Source organism: Pteropus alecto, unplaced genomic scaffold, assembly GCF_000325575.1.
Source record: "Pteropus alecto unplaced genomic scaffold, ASM32557v1 scaffold69, whole genome shotgun sequence".
Taxonomy (NCBI): Eukaryota; Metazoa; Chordata; class Mammalia; order Chiroptera; family Pteropodidae; genus Pteropus; species Pteropus alecto.
This window is the reverse complement of record NW_006494610.1, coordinates 6,473,273-6,495,610: the sequence shown is the minus strand read 5'-3', so window position 1 is coordinate 6,495,610 and position 22,338 is coordinate 6,473,273. Positions and strand designations below refer to the sequence as shown.

At 31.4% G+C, this 22,338-nt stretch overlaps 1 protein-coding gene and 1 non-coding gene across 2 annotated transcripts in view; one reads left to right on the top strand and one right to left on the bottom strand.

The window, feature by feature from the left end:
* SEMA3E (semaphorin 3E) overlaps nucleotides 1-22,338 on the bottom strand; it is a 234,294-nt gene that overhangs the window by 17,540 nt on the left and 194,416 nt on the right. The window contains exons 6-15 of the mRNA XM_006925735.2: nucleotides 19,973-20,092; nucleotides 19,280-19,422; nucleotides 18,210-18,324; nucleotides 17,700-17,769; nucleotides 14,212-14,356; nucleotides 11,845-12,067; nucleotides 9,326-9,417; nucleotides 6,883-6,924; nucleotides 5,053-5,219; nucleotides 809-876 (exon numbers count right to left, since the gene is read on the bottom strand). Coding sequence (XP_006925797.2) covers nucleotides 809-876; nucleotides 5,053-5,219; nucleotides 6,883-6,924; nucleotides 9,326-9,417; nucleotides 11,845-12,067; nucleotides 14,212-14,356; nucleotides 17,700-17,769; nucleotides 18,210-18,324; nucleotides 19,280-19,422; nucleotides 19,973-20,092 — 1,185 coding nt within the window. The remainder of the gene's footprint in view (nucleotides 1-808; nucleotides 877-5,052; nucleotides 5,220-6,882; nucleotides 6,925-9,325; nucleotides 9,418-11,844; nucleotides 12,068-14,211; nucleotides 14,357-17,699; nucleotides 17,770-18,209; nucleotides 18,325-19,279; nucleotides 19,423-19,972; nucleotides 20,093-22,338) is intronic.
* On the top strand, nucleotides 17,214-17,316 carry LOC112474039. The gene has a single exon (XR_003044252.1). It is a non-coding gene; the product is annotated as a U6 spliceosomal RNA (small nuclear RNA).

Here is a 22,338-nt window from a genome sequence, read left to right as displayed (position 1 = left end):
TTCTCAGAGGCTTATGACCTGCACAAAAACCTGAGTCCCCTTGAGGTCTAGCAAACTACTACTGGACCGCAGTCTCTGAATCTGTGTGGAAGCACTGCTGGTCTCTCAGGCATAGTGTCCCTTCCCCCTGTTACTTCTTATGAAATCTGTGAAACCAGTGACACCAAGCACAGTCTGTTCACCATCCACTATCATAGCGTGAAAGACATGACACTATCGTTCTGTCTTGTTCGACTCCCTTACATTTGCCTAAAAATGAAATTTTCTCTCATCCTTTATCCATCAGACCACCCACCACAGTTCTTCAGAAATCCAATCTGTACCCACCAACCCGAGCTCTTGGCTTACCCTACTCTGGTGAAAGAATCAAAGTTTTACGCTTTATTCTATTCCAAAGCTTAGTAGGTGACTTGAGACAAGTTAGATCACTCTTGATAAATGTACCATAAATTATATAACATGGTGAAGATATTCCCAGTGTTGAGATGAAGAGTTAAGTCCTGCAAATTGCTATGACATCAGCTACCTAAAATATGCATCATTCTGTTCTAGGATTACTCTGTTTTGGGGTTTAATAGTAAAGTTTGACAGTGGTATATAAAATTTATTTATAAATTTTATAAGTAAAAAAGGTAAAAATTATATGTCAAATCCACAAAATTTTAACTAATGGAAGAAAATACTTTCAGTAACATTGTTCTTGTATATATCGATCACAAAGAAAACAAGGATCCTTTTTAAGAAGTTTGCAGTTTCTCTTCAATGTACACTCTAAGTAACCCATAGCAATTGATTTTCTATGGATTACCGACAAACTGCTGTCCAAAGCATTGCTGAGCTGCATTTCCATGCCGAATGTCTTGTCTGCGAAACCGCCTGAAAGAAAGTAAATGAATTTAGGAGACATTCAGATTTCAATTTTCCAGACTTTAAAATATAGCCAACTGCATTAAAGATTCAAGTGGTATTCTGCTACTGAAAAATTGATTGGTCATGTGAAACAAGGATAAAATCCAAGTTTCATAGTTTTCCATATCTCCATTGAATAGTATTCAATGGATAAGATCTATATAAAACTATTCTTTAAATATTCACATAAATTTGAATTCTGGATTGGGAAACAGTAATCTAAAAAGCTTCTTTTTACATTTAGTTAAAAATTTAGTTCAATAAGAATTGAAACTGGTTTGAAATGAGTATCTTTGGTAGTAAGAGATGTGTACAGACAAAGACAGTGAGATTTGAGGCATTATATTATATGTAATAATAAGGCGCATGTGAAAAGGTATCTGAATCCAAATATTTTGTTTTATTACTATCATTATCAATTAATATATACATAGTTGCCAATAAAAAGATAAAATAATAAGATATTCAACTTACTCTTTTATTCAGATATAATGTGTAGAAATTATATGCCTTTATTTAATATGATGATATAGTATAGATTTTTAACATAGTGTCTTGCAAGACCTGTTGCCTATTAGAATTAGGATCACTTCTAGCATATTTTTGTATTTTATAGATTGTTTAGATATGTAACTGAAAAATAACATTCTTCAGAGAAAATGTTTTCAGAATGTCTTGTTTTAAATTTATAAGCATCTTCCTGAGGAATTAGATAATGAAAATTGTCATTATTAGTACTGAAATTTTAAAATCAAGATCTTCAGCATATTAATTCAGATTAGAAATAAAAATAGAAGTATTACATAAAGGCAGAAAATACCACTTGCTCCTCATGGCATTTCTTCAAGATTATGGGAAAGACAAACAACAAAGCAGAAGTTTTATCCTAGACGGAGATGGTGAGGTATCCAAAGCGACAATGAGATGCTTTAACATATGCAACAATAAAATTTGGAAAAGGGAGCCAGATTCAAATCCCAGTGCCACCACTGACTCTGTATGACTTTATACATATCTTTCAATTTCCTGGTTCTAAAATTGTTCTGATGCCTCAAATCAATTCGTCTCATTTGTTTTTGTTTTTGTTTTACTCTAGGTTTTCTTCACTGCCTTCAAATAATAACGGAACATTATCGGAGTTAGAGTGTTTTCTCACATATGAGTTCAGATGTGAGAACTTAGCAACTCAATACTTGAACAGCAATTGCTTAAGAATTTCCCTATATTAAAACCTAAGTTAGATGAACACTTCCAATCAATTTTTAGGATTATGACCTTTGTGTAAAACTATACTTTTTTTATTGTTGATTTGAAAACCCTACCTAAAGACCTGGGATTTACAAGTTAAGATAAAACTGCCACATGAATCATTCTATTCGGTTAAATTGAAAATAGAATTTGACAGTAAAGAGCAAAAGTAAAAGTTTTATGCTCTTGTATTAATTTATACCAACATGTATAGCTATTATACAACTGGTAGCAGCTCTAGATGAGAATTAAACTGCTTTCGTTAAATTCTCACTTCCCTGAGTATTTCTTTGGTGTTAGGAATCCAAAGTGTGATGAACAATAATGAATAACGGAGCAGGGGTAAATCAATAAAATGGGAGATAGTTTCCTTTTCAGGAACGATGTTGTGTCATGTTTATTTTAAAATGACGTGAGAATAAAGGAAAGTAGAATCAGATAATTCTAGATAAGCGGTGTGAATAATAACTGCAAAAATTTTGTTTGAAATAATTGGAAATGTGCATTTAAAAAGAAGGATAGCACATTCTTCGAGGTTTCAGTTCATTTGTACAATCATAATATAGCTACCCTTTATTTCAGCATTTAAAAAGGAATGCAAATGCTCAGGAATTTTGGAAAGATTAAGCAAAGTTACATTTTATTCTCAAAATTGCATATTTTTCTTACATCCTTTGCCTCTTAGAAACTTTTTAAGAGAACACTGGAAATAGACAAAATACAAAAGAAAGAGAAGAAAAAGACCTAGCTCTATAAATTATAGTGCTTTTGGAAGACTATTTTAAACAAGTGATTTGGATTGTGAATTAATATTTTTTCTTTGTTGACTCATTTTCACTATGAACAGAAAAGTACTTATTTTAATGGCCAGTTTCTAATTTCTGCTGCTAGTTAGGTCTGAAGCAAAATGATCTGCTATAAAAGCAAACTATGTTCCCTTCATGTGCTGGAACTTATCCAAAAAGTTCTCCTCCAGGGGTGAGTGATGGTTCAAAAGAATCTGACACCACTGAAAGATCTCTATTACATGTCACTGAACTGAACTAATTCATTTATGAAGCACAGCTCCTGACTCCAGCGTTTCACTCCTTCCTGTCTACAATTTTTTCCATTCATTTATCTTTTTCTAAATAACTCTTTTCACCCACCCCTTTTAAATACTCTTATGAGATGTATCATATACCAAGAAATATTGAGCAATGGAAACTGCTCAGTGAAATTATTATCACTATTGAATGTCTAATAAAAAAAAACCATTTTATTCATAAGTATTTGATGCAAGGCTTGTAAACATTTTTATTGTTGCTAATAACAGTATAATAATTAACTTTATTATTTTTGGTAAAATTACCTTTTCACCCTCAGATTCCCCTACTTCACTCCTATGGAACTAAAAAAATTTCTCTGAATGTTCTATGCTTTTGTACAAACAATTAATTCCCTTTAGCTAGGATCACCTTGTATCTCTATCTTCAAGACTGAGTTCAAAGGCTGGGTTATTTTGAGAATTAAATAATGTATTATGTGTATTGAGCTTAGTCCAGTACCTTGTACCTGGTAAGTCTCAGTAGTGATCTACTTACTTAGAACTCCATTCTCCACTTTACATTCTTATTTCTCATAGATTAGGGGCTGTGATTATTTCTCTATGCCTCTCACATATACTACAGTAATTGGCTTAATGGGTGAATAAGTCATTAAAAATATATTCAAATAACATGGCTATATTCTATAAAAATTATTTTCAAATATCAATAAGCATTTGTATAAAATCAATTAATTTACTCAATTCTTAATATAGTTGGTAACTTATTTAGTTCATAAATGTCCTCTCACAGCATCTTTTCATTATCTGTTTATTAGCTTATTATATCCTTACTTATTGAAACGTTAATTTATCTAAGGTCAAATAAACAAATGTTTTGAATTAATGACTAATTTTTTTAATGAAATTCTACTATATATGTGAACCTATAAAAATAAACTATATTAAATGATTAAATTAAATTTTGAAAATGATTTAAAGAAAAGTAACCCAAAGTGAAAGAGTAAGAATAATTGAAGTTAAAAATTGCCTTTCAACAAGGAAATTATATATAGTTTTGTTTTTGCTTTTTATTGTCTTTGGTCAATTTATTAAGGAAAACATAATTTTTTATTGTAAATTTAATAAAAATATTTTCCCTTCCATTTTCCCCCAAAGAATGCACAATTTCATATGGCTTGAGTAAAGAAATGTCCTCATTTTTCAAAATACTTGTTGCACCTCAAGATCTCCTATTCAAAGAATCCTGAGATTTACCTTCTCTAACAAGTGTCAATGACCTTGCTGAACTTTAGACATTACAGTTTGGAAGTCATTAGGTGCTTTTCATTTGTGTTGAATTAAATAGCACATTTCATTAATTATACAGGTCATGCATTTGCCTAGGAGTTAAAATATTCACTTTCAAAATGAAATAAATGAAGACCAGCTGGTCGAGAGGACATGGGGCAAATGCAGGATGTATTTTAGAATTTATTTATTTATTTTCCTTTTAAGTCTTTGAATCCCTCATATGTGGTAGCCTGCCATTTCCACATTTTAAGTTTATCTAAACTGGTTTCATGTCTTGCAGCAAAAGGAGGGCGAAGCACTGATTCAAATCAGGGTGGGAAAAGAGACATCCAGCAGTACTCTCAGCTCCAGTCTCTACACAATAATTGATGGGAGCTATTTTCAGGAAAAATTCAAGTTTTCAAAGCTTTTATTCAGAATCAAATATGACTATGATTTATTTAAATAAAAACAACATGGTTATTTTCATGGAATGGGTGTAGAAAAGAAAAGATAAAAAAAGAAATGTTAGGGTTTTCCTAAACAATAGAAATATTCCATCAAGGACACTCTCTCACCTTTTTGCATGTGTGCCTGTAGGGTAATATCGGGAACAGGATATGCCATCCCAGGCACAGTAAGGGTCTCTAGCCAGGCAGCAGTCAGCACAAGCACTTCCGTACATGTCACACTGATGGAATCTGACTTGGGCCACGGCAGAAGCAGATCCAATATACAGCTGTTGCTGTAGACAGCAAAGGAGAGAGAGGCCACTCGCAGAAATGGAGAGAATTCTCACTGAGCTCGTACACTTAGATTTTCACATTTAGACAAGATTACCTCTGTGAATAGTCACCGAAGTTACTGCAGTTACTCAGATAATGGAACAGTGATACTTTAATTTTTCCAAGGTAGATACTTTTATAGGCTTGGATGCATGAACAACAAAATTGCTAGAGTGACTTGACAAGTTCTTAAGCAGTTGAGTATTCTTTTGCTCATTGTCTAAGTTAAAAGAAAGATTCATCATCTAACATTAAAGGTCTTTTGAAAAGATCTATAGGAATATTCAATAAGAGTTTGAATAAGAAAATGGTCTTTTTTTACATTTTAAAAATTGCCTATAATCAACATGTAACATATTAGTTTCAGGTGTACGATGCAATGATTTGATATTTGTATACTTTGCAAAATGATCACCACAAGTCTAGTTAACATCTTTCACCATACACAGGTACAAATTATTTTTTCTTGTGGTGAAAACTTTTAACATCTACTCTCTTAACAACTTTCAAATCTATAATACAGTATTATTAGCTATAATAACCATGCTATAATAACCATGTACATTTCATCCCCAGGACTTATTCATTTTATAACTGGAAGTTTGTACCTTTTGATCACTTTCACCCATTTTGCCCATCCCCACACCATGCCTCTGGCAACCACCAACCTGTGCCTATAAGAGTTTATTTGTACACACACACACAAACACACACACACATACACACATATGTGAAGTGCACATATAAGTGAAGTTCATATGGTAATTTTCTCTGACTTATTTCACTTAGCATAATGTCCTCAAGTCCCATCCATGTTATCACAAATGGCAGGATTTCCTTCTTTTTATCACATTTTCTTTATCTAGTTAACCATCAATGGGTACTTAGGCTTTACGTCTTGACTACTGAAAATAACACTGCAGTGAACGGGACGGGGGGAGGATATTTTTTTGAATTAGTGTTTTAATTTTCTTTGGCTAGATACCTAAAAGGGAATTACTGGAACATACGGTAGTTCCATTTTTAATTTTTCGAGGAATCTCCATACTGTTTTCCATAGTGGCTGCACCAATTTATATTCCCACCAACTGCACATTGACATATAACATTTAGAAGAGTGATATAGATATGTATATAGAATGATGCAGAATAAACTGTAAGATATGCCATTAAGTAAAAAAGGACAAGTAGCAGAACAATTAGCACTACATGTTCCCATTTTCCTAAACATAAAATGTTATTTATAAATTTGAGGAATATATGCAATGACTATTTCTGAGAAATTTACACTAGAAACTGGTACCAGCAAATGGAAGAGAAGTTTGTGTTTCACTGCACACTCTTCTGTAATAACATCATTACTATTATTTTTGCAAAAATATTAGCAAAAAAAATGGCATAAAGTCTTATGATTATAGAAATAAATCTACTCTTGTTTATCTTCTAAAAATAGAAAATAAAAATCTATTACAGGTGAATTACTATATATTTTTGTCAGAATAAAAGTGTAACTTGTTCACATATAAGTATATGTACTTACGCTCTTTATCCTTTGACCTTAACTCATAGAATGCACACACACATCCACACACACACACACACACACACACACACACAACTTACTCTCTTTGAAGAAATTTCCATAGAAATAATAGGAACTGGATCCTGAAAAATTTACAAAAGTTTTCTTTTTAAGAAAAAAATATAGAAAACTATATTTATGGTTATAAATCACCTGAAATCATATACGTAAGTGGTCCTATGCCAAGCAGCCTATAGCTTTCATTTTAGTAAATTGCTAGGCAAATATAATTATTAAAATATAGCTTTCTATTTAAAAACCTTTTCTAAAAGAGTGAGACAGATAACATAGATGAAAAAAGTAATAATTTGTGGATAATTTAAGCAGCTTACCATTTATTCTGGAATGTAATTTTTGTATTTGCATTTGAATATTATTCATGCTTTGGAAACTCAAATATCTTTAAATAAAATGATAAAGTCAGAGTGTTCTTTCTTCTAAAATATTTGAACCATTAAAAGTAAAACAGTTATGTATTGCTAGTAAACCATGCAATTTTTAATTGTTTTTTTAAATTTTTAATTGTTTTAACACAAGCCAAAATAAAAAAACTTTTCTGTTGTAATTATTGTTGTTAATAACCATGAACCCAGGATGCTTTGAACAAGATGAATAACCTTATTGTCTTAAAATTGCACCAGAAGAAGGGCAACCTATAGCATAACTTTGAGCTTATACATTATTCTAGGCATGGCGATTAAGACTAGAGTGTATCTAAGGAACACCGCAAACTCAGATCAGTTCTGTATGTGAAGAAACAATTGGCTGGTGGGATCCACTTTGCGGATAATCACTCTTAGAAGAATTATTTGTTGAAAGAAAAAAATTGCTCTTGTGTCATTTTTAAAAATAATTTAAACTATAGGACCCTTTATACATGCACGTGTGCATTCATTTATTCATTCAGGTGACAATGTTTCTTAAGGGTTTATATTGACAAAATACTGTGGTGGATGCTCTTAATATGAGAGCTATGGTCTTTAATGTGAAATGAAATCTTACACAGAGGTCCTATATGCAAAATAAACTGGTTGATACAGGAATGTGGTTAGATGTGGGTTTGGCTTATCGCCATTCGATACAGCCATGGTGAAAGAAACTGGTTTTTATCAATAGAAACATTTTCATATATACTCATTACATATATATACAGTCAATCTTCATCATTTGGAAATTCTGTTTGCAAATTTGCCTACTTGATAAAATTTATCTGTAACTCCAGTATCAATATTTGTGGTGTTTTGTAGTCAATCAGTGATATGTGAATGCAGAGAGTAGCAAAAAGTTTGAGTTGCCCAATGTGCAAACTCAAATAGAAACATTTTCATATATATTCATTACATATATATACAGTCAATCTTCATCATTTGGAAATTCTGTTTGCAAATTTGCCTACTTGATAAAATTTATCTGTAACTCCAGTATCAATATTTGTGGTGTTTTGTAGTCAATCAGTGATATGTGAATGCAGAGAGTAGCAAAAAGTTTGAGTTGCCCAATGTGCATGGTCCCAGCTGAGTTTGATTCAGCTGTTTCAGCATTCATGTTGTAAACAAGAGTCCTTTTCATGGACTATTTGGTGACACTTTTCCACATTTTTGTGCTTTTTGCTGGTGATTTTGATGTTTAAAATGGCCTGCAAGCATAGTGCCAATGTGCTGTCCAGAATTCCTAAGATCCGAGGCTGTGACGTGACTTATGGAGAAAATATGTGTGTTCAATAAGCTTTGTTCAGGCATGAGTTATAGTGCTAATGGCTGCAAGTTCAATGTTAATCAATCAACAATATATACTAAATAATGTGTCTTTAATCAGAAACACGCATTAAACAAAGCTATATATTGATCAGTTGATAAAAATACTGTGACCAGAGACTCATTGGAACCTAACCATATACTTCTTCTAGAAGCAATGGTCAATATTTATGAATTCAGTGTTCACTATCTCTTTAAATATCATAACTCCTACAAATATTGAGACTTGACTCTGTGTGTGTGCGTGAGTGAGCTTATATACAGTTGTTTTTGTCATATCTGATATTTCCATGATCATTTTGCATTTTTTCTCCTTTTTAGTGAATTCTCTGTATAATTGATATCCTATAATAAAAAGCAATATACTTATCATACCACAATATCCCCATTATAAAACGTATTGCTATTTTTCAATTGTTTGTATTAATAGTACATTTCTACAAGATGAAACTTTGCAATAATGATTCTAGAATTCATATGTGCTTTAAGTGTGATTTTTTTAGGTTACAGTTCATTTACTGAAATTCTTCTCATGCTAGGTAACCACTGGCCTCTTCATTTAAATAGTTGTGACAATAAAATAGATGCATAAGGATTTTAATCATTCCTAACTTCAATTCATTTTGAACTCATATCTATTAGAAAAAAACTGATGCAATGTCTTTCCTATTTACAACTCACTTGCAATTATCTGTGATACACAAATGTTTATATTTTTTACTAAAAATACCTTGAATATCTGAAGTTCTTCTAAAATTACTTCTTCCATTGATTCTGTTTCTTGGTTGTAAATTGTGATTACTTTCAGCACAATTCCATTATCTGTAAGAAAGCAAAAGAAGAGATAAACTAGAAGTTTTGTCACAAACTGGTTTTCAAACAATTAAAAACACCACATGAGAACTATGAATTCAAATAAGATTTGAAATCTAGATTCATGAAACATTTAATCATTTATGTATTATATTGCTTATGTATTCATATTTTCAAAAAAGTCAACTTTATATGCCTAGCCAAAACATAACTCAAATAATGTGTAATTATTTTTCAAATAATTTGATTCACAAACCTAATTAAGGGTACAGAAATCAAAATCTTTGGAATTAATGAAATATAGCATAGACACCAAATTATTTTAGCTTCTTTGATGTATGACGAAAGAAAAATTTTTACCTAAAACTACTTTCCTGATAAGAAACTATACTTTTAATTTTTGAAAACAACACGCTGCAGATATCTATCTATTTATCTATCTATGTATAAGTATATACACATACACACAGGCTTTTAATAAGAAAAGTTTCAAATATATGCTATTGAGGGACTAGTATAACGAGTCCTCTTGAACTAATCATTTAGCTTCTGTAATGATCAATTTTATAAATTTATAGTCATATTTTAAAGTTCTACCTTATTTTTATAATTCCTGATATTCTGCACTTGTTATTTCCAATGAAAAATTTGATAAGATACTAATTTGCTTGTAAAAATAATTTGGTGTAGTGCTAGAAATAACTCAGAAAATAAAAAAAAAGTACTTTGGAGGTAATGGTCCAAGAGTTTCTATGGTACTTAAGCAATTTTTTAGAAATATCAAATCTTATACTTATGTTAATAAAATTTGATTAAAAAAATTAACAATTACCTCTATCATACACTAAAAGGAATGCAAATTGTTATAATTTTTAAAACCAAGCACACATGATTAGTATTGTGCAATCACTACATTAAACAAAAAGAAAGATGAAACCCAAATTATTAATTTGTAACTAGTGATTTTGTAATAAGGACTCAATAGAGAGAAAGATAGATAAATATTAAAGCACATATCTGCTAAATTTTGGGGAAATACCTATCATTTGTGGAATTTTCCAATGTTGTATTCATCACACATTCACTGAATATGTTCTTTTGTGCTGAAAAGCTGTGGTTCAATATGATTACATCTTTGAGTTAAACATGGTTTACATGATAGTGTAAATATATACCTAATATTTTGAAAATTCTCTCAAATGGTTTTGGTCAAATAACAAAAAAATACTTTTAAAGATGTTCTTGGACTACTTTCTGGGACATTTAAAAATAACATACATTCTTCTATGATTAATTTTACCAAATATAATCTTGCTTATGAAACTTTTTTTTAACTTTGTTAGACATTGCTATGAATGAATTCATGGCCAGGTGATTTTAAGTCTGTCAAAGAAATCAGATGCTTTGTTAATCTTGATTCCATAGGGTAGAGCATATTAGTAACACTAACCTCCTAAAATAAATGGATAAAATGTAGCCGGCACCAGAAATCAACTTCTGCAAATCAGATGAATGTTTCTTTACTTAAATCTTTGCTTTTTAAAAATGTTATAACTACAGCAGTCCAAGTACCAAAGTCAATATTATATACTGATTCCTGATCTGAGCATATGCAATGTCTCTTTAGAATTATATGGCTATGATTAAAGTTATATATGGTAGAATACTTGCTGTTCTAAATAGCAACTGCTGTAGCAACTACTATAATGTATATGAAAAAAGAAAGAAATGATCATTTAAAAAACTTTTTAAATGACTATAGAATTTTAAAGTATGTGACAGAATTTGCTACATATTTCTCTGGATGCTAAAAGATTCGAAGTTCTCTTCTACAAGCTAGATCCACTAAATAGTATTAATTGTAATTATAGATTTATTTAAAAGTTTCACTTTTAACATATATATTATATTTTATTTTATTAATACAGGATATTATAGCTTTGATCTAAAAATTTATTTCCATTATGGGTAATACTTGGCCTATTTGGTACAAATGGTTGATTCTGATGGGGCCTGATAAACATTGCTGTAATTACTCGTCTAGGTGAAATGATTGTCCCAAATGTCTAAAAAAATCTTGAAATCTTACTGAGCAGCAGAAGGTAGGAATGGACCTGGGGAATGACAAGAGAACCATCCTTGCTATGGCCCCCTACTTCCTCTATGGTAAGTTCTACTTGGAACTAGCATTGCTTATTAACATCAATTATTCGTTCTTTCACTTACTCATTTGTTCAATCTATTAAGTATTGACCATGTATTAGGAATTATGTGTTGTAACTGCCCCAAACCCTCTTACCCATTGCGGTAAATAAGCAGTGTATATATAGGTAATGGATCATAAGGAGATTTGTTGATAGTTTTTTTTAAATATTAATAATGTTATTGATTTTAGGGTTCAATTTAAATACCTCTGAGTGTTTCTAATCTTCTTACCTGTCCCAATAAACAAAACATCATATTGGCCATCCTCCGCTTCTACTCGATCCACTGCTATTTGTTTCAGGTTATACTTTCCGTCTGTTTTTACTAGTATTGGTTTTTTATGGGCAGGTTTTATAGGCTGGTACATAAGTGGGTGGCTTCTCACAAATCGAATAGCATCATCGGGATAGTCTTTCGTGGTTCCATACCTCCCTCCATTCACTTTGCTGGCACACTAAAATGCAAGTGAATGAGATCATTTTTTTGGTCTTAAATCTAAATGGCAAATTTATAATTAATTATGAAAAGAATTAGAAAGTGGATATGTTCAATTAATTAACTGTTCATTTAGAAACATCTAGTGAGCATATATTCTTCATTACAGAAATAAAGTCCACATTAAAAATTGCAAGTGAGCTTGAATTATTTCAAACAAGCAGCACTAGAAATATACAGAAAGCAGTGAAATTTTGGAAAAGTAAAGTATATTTAATACTGGTACAGTTTGGAGGTAATGAATAGTGTGACATCATAAATATTGTAATTGTTTTCCCTTTCCTTAAACTTAGTTTTTCACATTGTAAATTAAATTTTGAAGGTGAATAATGTATTGTTCATAGCAAAACAAGAAGGCTTGTTGTTGTGCTAAAACTTACCTTCCCCAAATTAAGGATCGCAACAGCACAAGATTCTTGAGACTATGATAATATGATTGGTGACGATTCCAATTGTGTCAGTGACTACAGAGTTTAATGTTGTAACATAGAAACATTCAAATTCTATCATTATTGCTCAAGAAAAAAAATCGTTGTGTTCTACTATTATCTGTATGAATTTGTGTTATTTCTGCATGGTTTAGACACAATAAATTGAGAAAGCCAGAAATATTTGCTATAAGATGTCTCAATTCTTAAATTACCGCCTCTAAAAATAAATATTCGATAGCACCTTAGGTTACTTCTTGGGATACCTTTAACTGTGTTGAGCCGTGCTTGTTATTAAGTGCTCCCTTGTTTCACATATTTTCCTCCAGAACCAGCAGCAATTGCAATGATTATGTTGATAAAAATGTTCTACTTTAGAGTATAAATAGTTTAGTAGTTTAGTAATCAGATTCTGCAAAGAGGGCATTTTTAATCATTTGTTTTAAAAATTCAGGCCATATTTCTTAATTTGGCATAAATTTTTCACTTGAGTGTACTTTTATGATATATAATTGGAAACATTTTGTACCAGCCTGGAAGCAGTTCAGTAACCAGACACTTCCTCCAAATCTCCTTTAATACCATGTGGTTTCAAGAAGCATTTCCAGCAAAGCCACAGAAGTGGGTTTTCTCCATTTAAATTATAATTTCAATCAATACAGTGAAATAAAATATACTTTATGTCTTACTAGAAGTCATAATTTTAAGCTAGTAAGAGACAGTGATTGAAATGGTAAAGCCTTACACTTGTTAATGGAGGTAAGGTTTGTTTCCACTTTGGATTTGGGCTCTGCAAAAACGGTTTCTACTTGACTTGCAAGTACTTGTGGAATCAGTGTGGTGATGGGTGTTCACCAGCTGCTCATAAAAGAGTAGACTTTGACTTGCAAGACAAGTTAAATGTTCTCCAAAGCTCACATAGCACATACAATGATCGTACATTTTTCCAACCTAGCTGCACACAATATACATGATGCAAAATCATCATTGTCATCATCATCATCATTGTCATCATTTTTAGATACGTGCAAAATCAAAAACATGAAAGTTTGAATGGTTAGTTAGGGAGAATTTTGGTAGCACCAGTTCAGAGGTAAGCAGTGGAACTTCCTGTACTCTAGCGATACTTTTGTGTTGGCACTTTTCTTGTAGGAGCCAGCAAGGATGTTCAACGAGATGCTAAGTATTCTGAGGAGGCAGAGAAAAAGCTTCTTTTAGATATGCTACAGCGAGAAGTGAGGAGAAACTTAGGTTGATTCAAATATTAGAATATGAAAATGTGGTTCCAGTCTCCTGCTTGAAAATTGGCACTAATTCCTCTGAAGAGGCAGGGAGGAATATGATGCTCGTTTTATTGGATGTTTCTGTAATGATTTTTTAGTACACTTAAAAATAAAATTTTAGTTGGGGATACTTAGCCAAAATATCAATGATAATATATACTTCATAATGCTGCTAAGATGTACCCATCATAGATTCTTTTCACTAAATAACAAGTATATGACTAGATATAAGAAGTGATTTTTCTCTATCATGTAAGTGATCAAGCATATTTTTAGGTGTAGAGTTTCTTAATTGTTTAACACAAAGTTTTGTAAAGCATCTGAAACAGTGAACAAAATATTACTAAAAGCCTTTAAAATATACCAACACTTTGTTAAATGTCTAAACTTACAGAACCAGGCCTTGGATAAGGAACTTTTCCTTCGTAGAGTGACCAGTGGTATTCGGGTCCTTCCTTGTGTGCATATGGTCCATTAAAAGCTGCCCGGATGCTAGACATATGATAGACACATATAGCATGCCCCCTAAATATATTACTGGAAAAAAAAAAAGATAATTACTATTCTGGAAATGACTAGGAAGTCAGTCAAACCCTCCAGACAACATAGATAACAAAGGTAAAGTCTCTTGGGTAAAAAAGTTGCAATCCCTTAAGCATAGGATATTCTAGAAATATTAACTATTGTAATATTTCAAGTACTGAAACTCCAAAACTTACTATTTCTTTGCCTGTTTGTTATAATAAATAGAAAATTATATTGTTCAAATAAAAAAAGTACTTAGTTGTATCACTTCACTTTATTATTGCTAAGTCTTATATTGCATTTTTATATTTTTATTAAGGAAGATATGGCTTTAATATTCAAAAAGATTCACTCCCAAGTTGAATTATTCATTTTAAAGTTTTATCTCCTTGTATGTTGTTACAAATTCAGAGCAGACAGTATTATTCTAATCACCATGCTGTTAATATTGTTACAAATTCTATTTACATTTTATTAGATTTCTCAGCATATATGATCTGAATAACAAGCTAAAGTCTCATGAAAATTTGGGGCTTTGTTCCATTCTTTACCTTGGGGTCATGTAGACGTTAAGAAGCTTGCCGTATATTCCTTCCTCCAGGTCACTGAAAACTGTGGTATAGTGGAAAGATGACTAGACTGAACTAGATTAACTTGGGGAAAATGACTTAAATTATAAAATCCAGATTGTTTACCTCCCAAACTAGCAGCAACTAAAATTATTTCCTTGATAAAAATTTCTACTTGAAGAGGATAAAGACAGTAGTTGACTAACTATGTAGCGAGTTTTATTGGGGGCACATGTAATAAGATTTTTCAAAAGGACATTTTTCAATGATGTGTTTTAAAATTCTGGCCCCTTTTCTTAATTTGGCAGCACCTGAAAGAAGTCTAACATCTCCCCAGTCCTCTTGTTGTGAGAATCAAAATAATTAATGTTTGTGAAAGTGCTTTGCAAAATGCAAAGTTCTTCATAAATATAAAAGTTCCTACACTCTCACACACCTGTAGAACAACAGTTGTTACTGTCTTAGGGCATCAATTCACACATTTTATAACACACCTTGAAGCAATTGGAAATGCCTGCCATAGTGAGAAAACCAGAAATAGACTCACAAAAGAGTGACAATAAACCTTTGATCACCATGCTACGAAAATGAACCCTTACATCAGGTAACAGCTGGGAAAACTTTTCCTCAGATTTATGTATAAATTGAACAGTCAAAATTGAAATTATGTAATAAAATGATGTCTTGTCTTTAAAATCTGGATAGATCCACTATTTTATCATTTAGGAAAGTAGCTTATAAACCGATCATACTAACCCACAGAAAACTATACTAAATATCCTATAGCTTGTATTTATCACAGAAAGCCATGAAATTACCATGCCATGCATAAATTCTTTACTGGCATAGGGGAGAAGATAAAGTTAAAAACAAATTAAAGATTTTGTATGGACTGTGATATCCACTAATCTACATTAACTACTTTTCTTTACATCAAGGAACAATTGATAGCAACATTGTTTCCATGTTTCTCTGTTGGAAAAAAAGGTCTCCTTACAATAGCAGGAGATATGTAAAAAGAGCTTTATTATTTTTTTTGAAGTGAGCATAAGAAATCACCTGCTGAAAAATTAAACAAAAGCTTTGTGGAGAAACCCTAAGCAAATAAGTTATACATGGTTATAAAACCAGTGCAATGCAAAAGAGGAACTAAGTTATATCATTTAATCCTTGTGAAGAGAATTGAGGCATATTCTATATTTTTCACTTCAGTCATCTCACCTCCACTCTGCCTTATTTGGAAAAACACACAAGAAATATTTTATATTCTAAACCTATTCGAATTATATTTTTTATTCCTGTATCAATACACAGAAAATTATATTTTTCCAGCACTCTCCAATACATACAAAATATAAAAACATAAGAAAGAAAAACAATAGATTATAAGCCTTAAACATGAGCATCTTATTTAAACATGGAAAGCAAATCACAAACATGTGTTCACTATGAATCCACAAAGCAGTAGGACAACCAGAATCAAGGGTGAGTGAACTGTTTTGTGATTAAAGAACAAGGAATATTTCTTGAAGATGACAATTGACAAATACTGAAGAACTAATGTAAATCAGTGTTAGAAAAGAAAGTCATTAGAAGCAACAGAAGTAGATAAATAAATCACAGTGATGGGAACTAATAAAGTAGACACTAGGATTCTGTCAGGGTGTCAAAAACAGAGCATTAGAGAACTTAGAAGAAAAACTTCCAAAGCTGAGTGGATAACAATTGATAGAGAGTCTTGAGGGCCTGACTTGGAAAATTTTATATGCTGATTAAAAGATGTGTAGTATTTGTTTTCCTTGCCTTTGGAGTCAGATTCACAAATAAGTCAGACAGAAAGGACAAAAACCATATGATTTCACCCATATGTAAAATGTTTTTTAAAAAAGAAACAAACGAACTAATAAAATGAAGCAAAAACAAACTCACAGATGCAGATAACACATTGGTGGTTACCAGAGGGGAAGAGGAGTAAGAGAAAGTGAAATGGGAAAACGGGGCATGGTAACAGATAGAAATTAGACTTTTGGCGGTGAGCACACTATAATGTAAACAGATATTAATTTATTATGTTGTACACCTGAAACATATTAATAATGACGCCTTGATAAAAAGATTATTCCAGACTCTATAGCATGGAACTGATATCTTATAAACTATATGAGAAAAAAAATCATTCTGTTGTAGATGAGAGAGAGAAGAAATTAGGAGAGTGAGCATAGCAGGATGCTGGGATACTTCTAACAAAAACAAATAAGGGTCTAGATTCAGATCAAGGTTTTAAAAATGAAAGAACAGTATTCACTTCGGCAGCAATCTACTAAAATTGGAATGATACAGAGACGCTTAGCATGGCCTCTGTGCAAGGATGACATGAAAATCCCTGAGGCATTCCATATTTTGCACTTGGCCCTTCAGCACTAACACAGTGTGCACGATTTTAATCTGCAGTCAATGGTCTGCTTTGCCATAAATATCTTACATTTTTCTTCATTGGTATAGCAGTCCCGCTTATCTGAGGTTTCACTTTCCATGGTTTCAGTTACCCATGGTTATCTACGGTCCAAAAACATTAAATGGAAAATTCTAGAAATAAACAATTCATAAGTTTTTAGAAAAGGAAAAAGCAACTGAAAACACGGGCTAACAAATAGAAATTGGTGACTTATAAAATACGGAAAATGAGAATGACAATAGGTCAATAGTCTTTCCAAGTTAGACATACAGAGAAGGAGTGAGGCATATTTTGTTTCATAATGTTTTTATTGATCATGTACATTTCTCACCTCGTAGTGTTAAAGAGTCCAAATATCACTGGATTCTTACGATCTCTAGTATGCAGCAAAAAAATATCCTCTGAAAAATTGAAGACCATTACATTAGTTAGTACTTTCAGTCCTCTTTGCACATAAAGAAAATATATTGTCATAAAATAGTTTAGAACTCATTATAGATTTTAAGATATAAATTTTCACATACAGTCATACAACCATGCCCCAATCACAACAGTGAAATACTTGGCTGTTCGGGGTGGCTTTGAGCTGAGTCTCAAGAAAGGACCAAGAAGTGCTTTAAGCTAATGAAAAGGGTCTATTTTTGTCCCTGTAACTCCTTTGCCCCACCACATGGACCTGGCCAAAATGAAAAGAACAAAAACTTGCTCTAAGTTAGACAAAAATCAAACATTGCAGAAAACAAGTTTTTCTATATATGCTATGGAAAGTGAGGGTTATAGAGAAAATACATATGTAGAAAATACATCACAAAGAGTAAAGTATAATTCTCCCAATATTTACCTAATTCATCAAAATATGTATCAATTCCATTCAATCCTGGTACTGAGCAAACCAGTCGTGCTTTTAGGAAAGTGCTCCACTTATTCACTAGTATTCTCTGCCCTCCCACATCATTCTGTAAAAAATAAAAAGCAGTTAAGTGGGTACCTAAAGAACTTTTGCCAATAACAGGCTTTGTAGTATTAAACTTGCAGATTTTTTACTTAATGTGGAAAATTTAGCATAATCCTCAGATAATAACATAAATACAATTCCCCATACAATTTTTTTAGGTTTGCACATTCCACCTGGGTAGTGTACTTTCACACTGGTCCATTAAATATACTTTCCAGGCATTAGACAGTGTTAATACAGGGGTCTCTCCTAAATAATACTTTATAGCTTTTATGATATAGTAACATTTTCTATTTTATTGCTATATAATCTGCTTATCTCATAAATATGGAAGCATCCATTCCTTTTTTCTTTTAGAAAAAAAGCTTCAAATATACACACACATGACATACATATAATATATATTTGCACACACATACACACAATATATACACATACATATATACAGTGACATGTACAAATCTCTTGTTAAATATCTAATTAACTTTATACTTGAAATATTCTGTCAATATATATTGCTACTTCAGTTGGTTTCAAAAGTTCCCAAATAATCTATCTGAATACCCAATAAATTACAGATGTTTTTTCTACAGAATCAATCAATTGAATTGTTGAAACATACTTACATAAATGACTTAGAATGTGGACTAAAGAAACTAAAAAGCTTTTGGTTAAATTAATTTTTTTAAATGGAGCTCAAACTTCTGTGGGGGTAAGAAGTACAGCTTCATTATAGACTATTTCTTCTTAGTATGGCTTTGAAAATGTGGAAAATCATACAACATGCAAAGCTCTTTCAAGAGAAAACTTTCACTAGATATGAAGTATAAAGATTAGGAAGCCTACTAAATAGTAGATAAAAATCTTAAATTAGAAACCTACTAAAACATTTACAAAGGCCTTACCATAAATTGCGAGGTAAGCAAGCTTAATGAGGAGGAAAATGCATTCCTTACCAAGCAAAGCCGCCCTACTCTGGTGTAGATTGCATGGGCATTGTTTTCTGCCTCCAGAGCTTTCTCAGTAAAAAAGAAATACACTTTGTTGTCATCTTGGTCTTCATTGTCAGGAATCATATATGAACCTACAAATTTTGGTTCTATAGAGGTAAAAAAATTAGAAAAAAGGTAAAACAGTTATTAAAACAAAATGGTGTTATTTTAATAAATTATATATCACATAAAAGCTTCAGTTTAATTTTCGTTATTTATACAAAAATAAAATATTTTCCTTGAAATTTTATATTAAATATTAAAAATCATTCCTATTAAAATAGCAAAACAATCAGTTAATCTAAAATTATACTAACTGATAAAACAACTTATTAGATGAAAGTGTTTTTCACTTTTCATGTATTTGCCTTGTTTTCTCCATTTAAAACCTAAATGATTTCTAAACATTGCTATAAATGTAATTTGGTCTTATAACAAAACCAATTAATTTTGATATGAAATGATATACACATACCATATATAACATTTTAATTCATAAATATTGCTAATTTTACAAATCCTAAAATTTGTAAATCCTAAAATTTGTAAAAACTATAAACTTTATTTGTAGTTATTATCATCAAAATGAGAAATTCCCTATGAGTTCTACAATTATATTCAGTTCTCATTTACATACTTGCTGCTTCTCAACCCCACCTTTCAACAGGCGCTCATCATCGTGCTCAGTGCGAATGTGGGCCAGGCGTCCCATGCTCCGGAAGAGGGCAGCATCTCTGCCCCAGTAGTCACTGTACAGTCCAGCAAACAATTCACTACCTACATGGAAAAATCAGTTAAAAGTAAGTTAGTGCTCCTTTCTGGATCTGAAGACAATGCATAAACCACAATTACATTAAACACATCTAGGTTTATTATGAATACGATCTTACGAAATTAATTCTATTGTTAAGGTCATGCATGGTAGAGTCTGACTGCCAGTTTCATCTTGACTCTGCCACTTACCAGCTGTATAAAGTTAGGCAAACTGTTTAACCGCTCAGTTTCCTCATTTATAAATAGAAATAGCGACTCAAAAGGGTTAGGAGTAAAAAAAAGAGTAGCTGGCACATACTAAGATCTATATGAGCATTTGATAAATATTCTGATTTGATCTTATTTTATTAAAATTCTTTTAACCTTCATATCATCAGGTTATTATTATTATTATTATTTATTATTGGTATATATGTGTCATCTAACTCAAATCGTTTTTATAACAAGAAATTGCTTCCATTAACGTGATTTTAGTGTGGGACTATGAAGTCTGATGGGTAAGTTTGTGGCTTTAGAAAAGCTATACAACTTATAATTTAATCATGCAGCCAACAGAATGAATGAAGTTAGCTGTAACATATAGTGGAGGTCACAGATCTAAAATCATAGCAAAGAACACACAAATACATGCAGTGTCTCAAGACATTACAATGTGTCTTTGGAGCCATCCAGAAAGAAAGACATTAAAATAGCTTATGAGGAGAGAAAGAAAAAGTTAACAATTAGAAAAATAACATAAGGATATAACTGGACTCCAGGAAAAATAGCACCTCTCAGGTTAGGGACCTGGAGTTCTCTTCTGTCAGAGACAAAAAAAGGTAATCAGTGTACCAATCAGTGGTGCCAGAAGGATTGTCCTGAGTTTACTCAGCCAGTCCAGGCAAAATCTACAACCAAGAAGCAAATGATAGCAGCACATCGCTGGAAATAGCAACCTCAATTTGGGGTGGTAAAATTCTTTTCTTTGTGAATGTCATATACTCCTAGTCAGTTGTAAAAAGACAGAGATGATGACTACACTAAACTCAAAATATTAATGCTTTTCTGTTTAATTTGGAATATGTACATATATATATATACACATGGTATTTAAAGTGCTTTAAAGTTTAGGAAAATTCAACTTAACCGTATTTCCAGTTTAATATATTTTAACTATATACTCAATTAAAGGTGCAGATATATAAAAAAAGACCAAGTATATAAATAGAATTTGAGAAAACTTGAGTGTCATATTTGTAAATCTTAGTGATTAGATTAAAAAATGTTTCAATATTTATGACGATTTTTTCCTAAGGTGAGGCATTTAAAACTTTTAAAAACTTGAATAGATTAAATATGTTCATATGGTTTAATATATGAGAAAGTAACCAGTTATAAATAGGACATTTTGTAAGGAAGTTAATTTTCAACTTGAATTAAGTGATTTAATTTTTAAAAAATGAAAATGTTTGCTCTTGTTATATCAGATATAAAAATAGAATGAGACATGAATCGAATTCAAAAGTTTAAGAAAAATAAGTTTTTAGAAATGTTATTATAATAAACTATTTTTTAATACCAAAAGACAAAAAATTGTAAATTGTTTTTTCAGTTCTCAAAATTTACTATGGATACTTAAAAACTACATAGGATACAAATAAGTAAAATACAAGTTTCCCACAAAAGGAATTTACTTTAAAACTATACATATTATATAAGAGAGAAGAAAGGGGGAGAGGAAGGAAGAAGGGAAGGGGAGACAGAAACAAATGTGAGAGAAATTAACAACTAGTGAATCAACGTAAATTTGAAAAATTTGAAGATTATAAGTTTTAAAAAAGAGCTGTATTTGTCGAGTTCATCTAATATATTCAACATATGCTAACTGAGAAGAATGATAAGGAAAATGAAAGAACTGGAAAACAAAGAAGCTTTACACCTGGACTTAAAATATAACTTGGTAGAGAAAGTTATACGAGACTCTTATTTAAACACGTTCGTTAGTAATAGAAAGGGAAAAAGGCAACATAATTTATATCAAAGTCAACTAGTGGTAATTGTTAATGGAAGCAATTTCTTGTTACAACTAGAAATTTTAATGGAGAAAATGTATTTTGAGATAAAATACATTCAGTGGTTAGGGATGTGAACCATATGTTGGATTCTGTACTTCTTGAATACGGATAAAAGTCGTGCTGAATTCATTAAAAGGCCTTGGGGATCATCATCTCTGTGGCATAAATGAACAAGGTGACCATAAAAGAATTAAT